This window comes from Carcharhinus amblyrhynchos, chromosome 16 (genome assembly GCF_965287045.1).
Source record: "Carcharhinus amblyrhynchos chromosome 16, sCarAmb.v2.hapA, whole genome shotgun sequence".
NCBI lineage: Eukaryota > Metazoa > Chordata > Chondrichthyes > Carcharhiniformes > Carcharhinidae > Carcharhinus > Carcharhinus amblyrhynchos.
In genome coordinates this window covers 59,592,272-59,603,411 of record NC_137339.1, presented here as the reverse complement: position 1 = coordinate 59,603,411, position 11,140 = coordinate 59,592,272, and the positions used below count along the sequence as shown (strand labels likewise).

The 11,140-nt window shown below is 56.3% G+C and overlaps 1 protein-coding gene across 1 annotated transcript in view; it reads right to left on the bottom strand.

Moving 5' to 3' along the window:
- Positions 1–1,121: 1,121 nt before the first annotated feature.
- Positions 1,122–11,140, bottom strand: part of megf8 (multiple EGF-like-domains 8) — a 91,103-nt gene continuing 81,084 nt past the window's right edge. The window contains 8 exon segments of the mRNA XM_080205156.1: positions 1,122–2,405; positions 2,819–2,945; positions 3,693–3,823; positions 4,246–4,416; positions 4,772–4,964; positions 7,272–7,437; positions 7,938–8,148; positions 10,768–10,982. Coding sequence (XP_080061282.1) covers positions 1,215–2,405; positions 2,819–2,945; positions 3,693–3,823; positions 4,246–4,416; positions 4,772–4,964; positions 7,272–7,437; positions 7,938–8,148; positions 10,768–10,982 — 2,405 coding nt within the window. The 3' untranslated portion in view covers positions 1,122–1,214.

Sequence of the window (11,140 nt, the reverse complement as noted above, 5' to 3'; positions counted from 1 at the left end):
TATAAGTTTAAAAGTCTGAGCTGCCCAGAATGAAACTGAAACTGCAGCAGATTTAATCAGGGCTGCAGGAACAGTGACCCAGGGAGGAGCCTGGAGCACTCGGGCCTGGAGTTTGGACCCCTGGGCCCCAGAGCCTGGGTCTACAGCCCAGGGCTGCTGATGAGGTGAATGTTTTCTGTGAAATGTAACCTGTGAGTGGACAGACTAGAGCGAGGAGGGTCTCTACAGGAACAGGCACTCAGCATCCATCCCCTCCGTCACCCCCTCAGAGGAGAAAGTCTCTGTTTTCCAGCACATTCTGCTTTCCCCTGAATCTGCCCCCTCCCATCCCAACGCACTGGGGTTTCCTGCCCCTCCCACCCCCATGCTTGGAGTCTCCTGCCCCTCCCATCTGGGATCTGTGACCCCTCTCCCACCCTTTTTTCTGGGATCTCCTGCTCCCTCCCTCCCACCCTTATGCCTGGGGTCTCCTGCCCCCTACCCACCCCCATGCCTCGATCTCCTGTCCCCCTCCTACCCCCACATCTGGAGTCTCCTGCTCCATACCTCCACCTGGGGTCTCTGGCTCCCCTTCCTCTCTCTCCCCAAAAGCAGACCACTCCTGGAGCCCCTTCCCCTCGCTGCTTCCTGATTCTCTTGCTCTCACACTGCCTTGATACCCACCCCATGTATCCGCTTCTCTCTGGGTCTCCATCCTCTCCCTTCCCTATTGCAATCATTCCTCAGTTCCAATCCCCACCCCTGCCCTCACTTCACACTCACTCTTCAAGTCCACTCTGGTCCCCTTTGTGATCCTCACACCCCACTCTTACCCTGCCCTTTGACCCTTGCCCCTTCAGCCCCCAGTTACCTGACCACGTTCCCTCTTTCCGTCCAAAACCCAGCCCCCCCCACCCGCCTCAGTCCCTCTGCCTGGTTCCCCTCAGCTTCCATTACTCTCCACTTCGCCTTACCCAGTTCCCCTTTGACCCTCCTCACTCTGTTTGCCAGTCTCTCCAACTAAGGCCGTCATTGGCCATATCCCTTTTCCTGGTCTCCCCTTCCCCCGTGATCGCATCTGGTCCCAACCCCATGATCCCGCCTGATCTCCACCCCCCCCTCCCCCACCCAATTGCCTCCCTTCCCGCTGCTTGGTCTCCAGCCCCCACAAGCCTCTCCTCTCCCTGCAATCCCACCTGATCGCCCCCATTCTGCGATTCTCCCCTCCACCCCAGTCACATGGACATGCTGGTCAGGTTGTCGTGACTCAGGCCTCCTTTGCGTGAGTTGTTTGTCCCATGTCCGGAGTTGCAATATTCCTGGAGGTTGTGCCTCAGGGTGACCAGTGCTGAGCCAAGACAAGCCCGGTTAGGGGCCAGGATCCCACCAGGCAACTGGAACATCACTGTGGCCACGGCGGCCATGCCATCGTCGGTGGGTTCCAGCGTGATGGGCCCCACCTTGAAGTTCGGGTAGGAGCAGCTGAGCAGCTGGGGCAGGAAGGGTTCCGAGCGGCGGGGGTGAGGGTGAGGGGTGGGCTCTGGCGGGTACACCTTTAACCGGGGCATTAGCCTGTGGCGCAGTGGGAGGAAGACCAGCTCCGTGTCGGGCTGGAAGTACACGGCCAGCTTGGCGAAGGGACGGCTGGCCATTTTGTTCATCTCTTGGATGTGCCGGTGGTGTTCTCGGCGGAAGTCGACAAACTGCTTGATCTTCCAGAGCAGCACGCAGACCGAGAGGAAGAGGAAGAAGCAGGAGAAGAAGACGCTGAAGAAGACAAAGAGGTCGATGTGGGCCTGGTCCTGGCGGAAGAAGAGGAGGCCCTGGGATTCGCCTCCGCTGCCGTTCCCCACTCCCAGCAGCACCATGAAGAAGCGCTGGGTCTTCAGTGTGTGCAGCTCGTATGGGTAGGTGATGACCAGGCGCTCCCTCACCGCCTTCACCACCAGGATGGTGTGCTGGCTGCCGATGGTGATGTAGGTGGTCAGCCCCTCGGCCCTCTCCTCCCGCACCCTCTCCTCAGCTGGAGCCTCAGCCAGTGGCGCACTCACGTTCAGTGCCCGCCGACGCCTCTGCAGCTCAGGGCTGGGGATGTCGCGCCGGGAATCGGGGTCACCCACCCGCACAGTGTGCAGCCCGGTGGCAGGGTCCACGCTGACGGTGAAGGAGGAGTGTGAATTGGAGATGTAGACATCCACGCCACCGAAGGTTACATCGATAGTGATGCGGATATCCACGTTGGTGAACTTGGGCTGAACGGCAAACAGCACCGTGCGGCCCAGCGGCAGGTTCTTGATGTTGGGCTCATGATAACAGTTGTTCTGTGATGTCGGATCGAAGCAGTACTCTTGCTCCACCGTGATCTGCCGGTAACACTGCCGGCCATTTGTTGGATTTCCCAGGAAATTCTCCTTACACCGGGCACACTGCGGAGAGGAACACCACCAGATTACATCAGCACACCACCAAGGAAAGGAATACGGGGGAAGAAGGGGTCCGCGAGGGACCGAGGGGTGGTGGGGTGCCATGAGGGACAGAGGGGATGGGGCGCCACAAGGGACCAGGGGGGAGGAGGGTGGGGGCGCCACGAGGGACCGGGGGGGGGGCGGCACAAGGGACCGAGGGGAGGGGGGCCACGAGGGACCCGGGGGGAGGCGCCATGAGGGACTGGGGGGGGTGGGGGGCGCCATGAGGGACAGGGGTTGGGGGGGGGCACCATGAGGGACCAGGAGGTTGGGGCACCACAAGGGACCGGCGTGAGGCTCCACAAGGGACCAGGGGCGTGGGGCGCCCCAAGGAACAGGGCTGGCGCCACAAGGGACAGGGTCGAAGTGCTCACCTGGTATTTATAACAGTCCTTTTTATCAGTTTGAGCTGTGGGACAGCTGGTCTCAGTGTTATTCTGACACTGGCACTCGGTTCCATCTGTTGTTCGACATCTGTCCCAGTGCCCGTTACACTGGCATCTGCAACACAGCACAGGGTATCATTGTCAGCATAAAAGGGGGGGGGGGGGGGGGGACTGGGGGCGGACAGAAAGACAGACAGGGAATGGAGAAGGCTGGTGTGACAGTATTGAAGTATTGTCTTGCGGGTTGGCATTTCAGCACGGGTGTTTGGAGTTTTGGTGTACGGTGTGGTTGGGGTTACGGTGCGGGGTGTGGTTGGAGTTTTGGCACGGGGCGGTTGGGGTTACGGTGTGGGGGTAGTTAGGGTTATGGCATGAGGCAATTGGTGTTATGGTATGGAGGTGATTGGGGTTACGGTGGGAATGGTTTAGGTTACAGTGCGGGGGTGTTGGGGTTACGGCGCGGGGCTGGTTGGGGTTATAGTGCGGAGGTGATTGGGGTTTTGGTGGGGATGGTTGGGGTTATGGTACTGGGATGGTTGGAGTTTCGGCGGGGATGGTTGGGGTTACGGTGTTGGGTGATTGGGGTTATGGTGCGGGGGTGGTTGGAGTTTCGGTGGGGATGGTTGGGGTTATGGTACTGGGATGGTTGGAGTTTCGGCGGGGATGGTTGGGGTTACGGTGTTGGGTGATTGGGGTTATGGTGCGGGGGTGGTTGGAGTTTCGGTGGGGATGGTTGGGGTTACGGTGTCGGGTGATTGGGATTATGGTGCAGGGGTGGTTGGAGTTTCGGTGTCAGGTGATTGGGGTTACAGTTTCGGTGCAGGGGTGGTTGCGGTTTCGGTGCGATGTTTGTGCTCCGTACTTGGTGCATTTTCCTTCGTGCAGGAAGTATCCATCCAGGCAGCTCTCACAGCGCTCCCCTGAACTGTTGTTTTGACAATGAACACAGACAGCACTCTCCTCCGATGGCCCCTCTAACAGCCAGCTCGTAATCTGTACAGGACCAAGTGTGGAGACTGCATTAGTTAACATCACAACTGACGAAAGGAGAGAATTGGTGAATGACAGCAACACACACATCTGAAGCACACGCAAACCCAACACACATATCCGAGGCACACGCACACCCGAGACACACACTGCTCCATAGACCACAGTTGGGTTTAGATACAATGTCAAAGGGCTGGCAGGATTCTTGCCACTCCCTGTCTGCCTGGGGAGACACTGACCCAGTGCCCCATGTCCCTTGTTTAGGGAAGCAGATTATGAAAGTTGAGTGTGCAGTTCCCCTGGAGAATCCTCTGGGGCAGTTTGAATGTAAGATCCCTCTGAAACAAGAGGAGAGGATGGCAGTACCAGGGCAATGGGGAGTGAAGGTGTTTCCCTGGGTTTGGGACAGCTATGACAGCACTAACCTTGGCTGGGTCCAGTGGATATCTCTCTGGCTCGGTCCTGGCTTTCTCGTAGTGCTCTCTGGTCACACAGATGTGGCTGTTGTTGTTGCAGTAGCTGCTGCAGGGTTTACAGAGCCCGCCAGCAAGCGCTGAGCCCACAAACAACGGCTGGCACTTCTCACAATGGTCGCCCTAAAACACATGGAGCAGGAGACATTACTGCCCTGACCCACAATCCGCACACTCAACCAACACCTACCCAGTCCCCCCATGCTCACCCAACACCCCCCACACGCTCACCCAGCCCCCAGACGCTCATCCAGCATCCACATGCTCACCCAGCAAATCCCACGATCACCCATCACCCCCCATGCTCACCCACCATCTCCACACGCCCACCCACCCGCACACTCATCCAGCACCCTCCACACTCACCCACCTCCCTCCACACTCACCCACCCCATCCCAAGCCATGCTCCCCACTCCAGCTGAGCATTTTGCCGTCCTGTACAATCGGGGCTCTCTCTGGTGCAGTCCTAGCTATTACCTTGGTGTTGTTGACACACTGCAGGCAGCGATCGCGGGCGCTGACGCTCTCACAGTTGCTGTGTTGGTTACACTGACACTCCACAGAGCAGTTCGGGCCTACATAACCGAAGTGACACTGGCAGTTGTTGGGCTGCACACAGGTCCCATTCACACAGCCCTGCTCACACACAGGCTTACAGAGACCAGCCAGACTGCCGAGGGGAGGGGTGGAGGGGAAGGGGGGCAAGAGGACAGCAGGGGGGAGGGGGGGAAAGGGGGAGGGGAGAAAGGGGGAGGGGGGAAAGGGGGAGGGGGGAAAGGGGGAGGGGGGGAAAGGGGGAGGGGGGAAAGGGGGAGGGGGAAAAGGGGGAGGGGGAAAAGGGGGAGGGGGAAAAGGGGGAGGGGGAAAGGGGAAGGGGGGAAGGGGGAGGGGGAACGGGGAGGCGAAGGGGGAGGGAGGGTGAGGAGAAAGGGGGTGAGGGGTAGGGAGGGGGTAGGGAGGAAGAAGGGGATGGGGAGGAGGAAGGGGAGTAGGAAGGGGGAGAGGGGGCAGGGGCAGGAGAGCAGGCGGGGAGAGGGTGGGGGGTGAGGGGGAGAGGGTGAGGGTGAGGGGGAGAGGGTGAGGGGGACGGGGAGAGGGTGGTGGGGACGGGGACGGGGAGAGGGTGGTGGGGATGGGGACGGGGAGAGGGCGGGGGGGAGAGGGTGAGGGGGACGGGGACGGGGAGAGGGTGGTGGGGATGGGGACGGGGAGAGGGTGGTGGGGATGGGGACGGGGAGAGGGCGGGGGGGGAGGGGGAGGGGGAGAGGGTGGGGGGGATGGGGACGGGGAGAGGGCGGTGGGGATGGGGACGGGGAGAGGGTGGTGGGGATGGGGACGAGGAGAGGACGGGGGGGGGGGAGGGAGAGGGGGAGAGGGTGGGGGATGGGGAGGCCGAGGAGGAATGGGCACGCGCACAGAGAGGGGAACGATTGGGGAAAGAGAAGGGGATGAGAAGAAGCGTATGAGCGAGGGGGACGGGAAAGAGGAGCGAGGGGGACGGGAAAGAGGAGCGAGGGGGACGGGAAAGAGGAGCGAGGGGGACGGGAAAGAGGAGCGAGGGGGACGGGGGGGGCAACAGGGGATGGAGGGGGGGGGAAAACAGGGGATGAGTGGGAGGGAGTGGTGTGGGAGAGGAGGGTGGGGGGATAAGGTTTAATGGAAGCGAGGGAGATCGCAGGGAGGGAAGATTGAGATGAAGTGTGGGTGGGTGTGTGGAAGTGAGTTCAGAGAGAGAAGGGGCCGGGGGGGTAGGGGCCGGGTTAGGTGAGAGCAAGAGAGGGACAGAGAGAGAGAGAGAGAGAGAGAGAGAGAGAGACCAGTTAAACAAGGAATAACAGTATAAAGAAGTTAATTAAGACACTGGAAGTTGCTCTATAGCCAGATCTTGCTCTGAGTCTGTCTGTTTCTACACGCTATCTCATCTGTTTAATCTCACACATTCAGCAATACAGTCAGTGCATCAATCTCTGATGCAAGGCCCCTTAGTAAAAAGTCTGACAACACCAGGTTTTAGTCCAACCGATTTATTTGATAGTAAACTCACAAGCTTTCGAGGGGACTCCTCTTCGTCAGATGAATGGAGAGTTCTGGCTTCGGACAGAGCATATAAAGCACAGACAGTTTAGAGATTACTGATTAGAGATTACTAGTAATCTCTAAACTGTCTGTGCTTTATATGCTCTGTCCGAGGCCAGAACTCTCCATTCACCTGATGAAGAGGGAGTCCCCTCGAAAGCTTGTGAGTTTACTATCAAATAAATTGGTTGGAATAAAACCTGGTGTTGTCAGACATTTTACTGTGTTTACCCCAGTCCAACACTGGCACATCCACAGCAAGGCCCCTTCCCAGTTTCCACTCCCAAATCCACCCGGCACTGTGTCTCAGACACCCCCATACCCCCCAAGTGAGCTACCCAAACCCAACCTCGACATCACCTCAACAAATCCACACTGACTCGCCAACACCAGCCTCACTCTCCCTCACTTCACCCTCCATCTCTCTCTCTTGCTCCATCTCCCTCCCTCGTTCCACCTCCCTCACTCCATCATTCTCTCAGCTCCCTCCATAATTCTCACCTCTCTCTCCATCACTTCTCCCTCACTCATTACCGATATCTCTCGCTACCTCCCTCTCCCTCCATTACTCACTCTCATTTTCCCTCCATCTCACAACTCCCTCTATTACTCTTTCCCTCCCCTATCCTGCCCTATCCACTCTCGCTGTAACATTTTTCTGCCCCGTCGCTGTTGTTCCCTCCCCCTTCACCATTGTTCCCGCCCCCTTCGCCATCACTCCCTCCCTCTTCGCCATCACTCCCTCCTGCTTCCCTCGCCGTACTCCCTCCCCGCCTCCCTCTCACCGACACTCCTTGCCCCCTCCTCACCGTCACTTGCTCCTCCTCGCTGTCAGTCCCTCACCCTTGCTGTCACTTTTTCCTGTCTCTATCCCTGCTGCTTGGATCACTCTGTCACTCACCTGTCCTGCATGTATCCGTTCCTGCAGATGCACTCGAATCCTTGCAGTTTGTCAGTGCAGTTCTGGGTATCATCACAGTCATGGTGTCCATTCAGACACTCGTTCTCAGGGGGACAGGACATGAAAGCCCAGATTCCATCTGAGGCCGGGCAACTCTGTTTCCCATCTGTGAGGCGCAAACAAACAATCACTGAACGCTGCAGAGAAACTCATCTGACAACTAACCAACACCCTCTCACTGTTCCCACACAGGAAACAGATTCCCTATGGTCAATTCTCACTCAGGACACTGCTTTCCTTCTGGTCAGTATGCAAATAACTGAGGCCTCGCTCCTCCTGCCCTCAGACAGGACACAGGCTGCTCTCTGCCCGCCTCCTCCCAGGCCGTCCACCACCCGCCCACCTTCTCCCAGGCCGCCCTCCGCCCGCCCGCCTCCTCCCAGGCCGTCCACCACCCACCCGCCTCCTCCCAGGCTGCCGCCCTCTGCCCACCTCCTCCCAGGCCACCCTCCGCCCACCTCCTCCCAGGCCTTCCTCTGCCTGTCCTCACAGTGGATTGAGGTTCCTGCTCCATCTGAGCTTAGAGAAGAGACACAGGTCCCCCGCCGCCTGCTTAAGGAACACAATCGGGTGACAGTGTGCCCGTCGCTTGGTCAGGGTACGTACCATCCTGAGGTCCATTCAGACCGCCCTGGATACATCTGCCGTTGCCATTGAGGCCGCGGGTGGCACACCAACCACAGTGAGAGTGTCGGACACAATGGGAGCACTGATTGTAGCTGGCACATGACAAATTACAGCTGGCTCTCGCCCCCTTCAGTAACCGGCCACACATCCCACCAGCGCATCGCAGCGGCAGGAAACTTGGACTCATACACTGCAGCACAGAAAGAGACAACATCAGGTGGTGCTTGGGGTGGATGGGGAGGAGTGCGCATATTGGAAAGGGCGTGGGAGGAGGGGTGGGATTGTTGTCAGGGCCTGGGAACCTTGGGGTACTTGTTTGGGGCGGGAGAGGAGATGGGTGGGAAGAAGTGAGGAAGTACTGGGTCTCAGAGGGAGAATGTGTTGAAGAGGGGCCAAGGAATGACTGGGAGAAGTATAGTGCCAGTGGGATGGGGGAGGGATTGGGGAGGGAGTGAGGAGATGGATTGGGGAGGGGGTGAAGGGCTGGATTGGGGAGGGGTGAGGGCGGGACTGAGGGAGACAATGAGGGGTGGGTCTGAAGGGGTAAGGGCAAGATCTGGGGGGTAGAGTTTTAGGGAGGGCCTCTGTGTCTAGTGGGCTGGTCATACAGACAGAGCGAGTTAGATAAGAACATAAGAAATAGGAGCAGGAGTAGGCCATCTAGCCCTTCGAGCCTGCCCCGCCATTCAATAAGATCATGGCTGATCTGTCGTGGCTCAGTTCCACTTTCCCGCCCTCTCCCCATAACCCTTAATCCCCTCTCTTATCAAGAACCCATCAACCCGCTTCTTAAAAATATTTAGCGAGGCAGCCTCCACCACTTCAACGGGCAGAGAATTCCAGAGATTCACCACCCTTTGAGTGAAGAAGTTCCTCCTCAACTCCGTACTAAACCGCCTCCCCTTTATCTTGAGGCTGTGCCCCCTAGTCCCACTGTCTTTTTTGAGCGGGAAGAGTCTCTCCACCTCTATCCTATCCATCCCATTCATCATCTTATACGTCTCAATGAGATCTCCTCTCATTCTTCTAAACTCTAACGAGTACAAGCCTAGTTTATTCAGCCTCTCCTCATAGCTCAATCCCCTCAACTCCGGTATCAGCCTAGTAAACCTCCTCTGCACTCCCTCCAGGGCCAAAATATCCTTGCGCAGGTGCGGCGCCCAAAACTGCACACAGTACTCCAGCTGCGGCCTCACCAATGCCCTATACAGCTGCAGCAAGACCTCCCTACTTTTATATTCAATCCCCCTCGCTAGAATGGGCTGGGGCTATGGAGAGAGAGTCACGGTGCTTAGGAGGGGATCTAAGTGTTCGGAGGAGGAGAATGGACTCTGGGGGAGCGTGTGTATGGCAGGAGGTCACGTACAATAAAAATTTCCTCAGCCCATGCCCATAGTGGTTTCTCCTGCTCGCTGACAGCATCATGTTCTCTAACCCTGCCTGAATCTCACCGTCTGTGCAAACTCCCCAACCTGTATTCACTCTGGCTTTGCTAGTCCCAGTGTCAAATACACATCAGCTCATCTCTCGCACATCCCGTTCCCAACCTCAGCTCCTTCTGCACCTGCCCCTGGAATAAACTAGATTCACTTACAACTGTATTTTCCAAAGCCCACTGCTCTCCCTGCCGACCTTCAGATTCCCCCCATAGTCCTGCAGCCCCTAATTTGCTCAATCCCTCACGTCCCACTCCTACTGCCCAATAAACCCGTTACTCTCTTTCTCTCTCTCTTTTCCTGGCTGATCTCCCAGGTCTGTTCTCTCATAGCTGTCTGATCATAGTCAGAGCTATAGCTCTGCAATAGCTTCACTTCCTCTTTCCTGTTATCTCTGGTGCACCCCAGAGGTCTATCCTTGCCCCCCGCACCCACCACCTCCCATTTCTGGCTGACATGTGGCTATTTATCCAGAGAATTCCCTCCTGCCCCACCAATTCTCACACAGTGGCAAGCACTGCTGCCTTGCAGCACCAGGAACTCATTCAATTCGGGGCTTGGGTGACTATCTGTTGCACTTTCTTCCTATGTCTTCATGGGTTTCCTCTGGGTGCTTTGGTTTCTTCCCACAGTTTGAAAGATGTGCTGGTTAGGTGCATTGGCTGTGCTAAATTCTCCCTCAGTGTACCCGAATAGGCGCTGGAGTGTGGTGACTAGGGCATTTTCACAATAACTTCACTGTAGTGTTAATGTAAGCCAACTTGTGACACCAGTAAAAATAAACTCTTAATTCTAGTCTCGAGTATCCCCTCAGACTCAACTTCTGAATTCCCTCGCTAAATCTCTGCTTTTTCTAAGATGCTCTTTGACCACACGTTTTTTCTTGTCAGTTGTACTATCTCTTTACGTGGTACAGTCTCAAAATGTCACTCCCAAGAAGCAGCTCTGGCAATTTTATGTTAATGGTGAGGTGTTCTTCGCCTTTGCTAATTACTTAACTTTTTCCAACTCTTTTTTTAATCATCTCTGTACACAGTATCTACCTTTCCCCTTGGTTCCGATTTTGTCTTCATCTTTCTTCATTTCAAAATGTTTTATGACTTGAAGAGACACTTGAATTTAATGGAATATGACTCTATTGACCACCCTTTCCAATGGTGTTACAACTCATTATCAGTGCTTTTGGCCACAGTATCATTCTCCTGTCCTCAAATTTAGCAATTATACTACTCTATTGCCATCATCTTTGTCTTATTATGTCTTTCTCAAGCGTCATTTTAACCATATGTTATGATCGCTATTGCCCCTGCTGTCATTTCTCCTGTGTTCTGGCTCATTCACCATTACATTACAAATTTGAAATATGTGCTTACCTGCTGCAAAGCCAGACTCCAGACGCATTGCTGCCAGCCCCCATCTGAGCCGTTTGAGCTCAGGCATTCGCTGCAGGTGGTGAGGTTATGGCATGGTGTCGGGCATGGTTCGGGCGGGCAGGATTCCACTGGCATTGGTGACACATTGCGCAGAGAGTGGCTGAAGCAAGTCCAGTCGTAGGCAGGGCTCACACTGAGAATCCGACGTGTCTCACCTGAAACACAAGGATGGGAGTGGGGAATAAATCATGGCTCTAATACCATATATGACGACAGAAGTCCCTTCCTTCCCCACTCCTGGATCCGGGGCCAGGACCTCCCCGGATCAGGAGTCAGGGCTTCTCTGAATGTAGTCTATCAGTATATGTGTAGA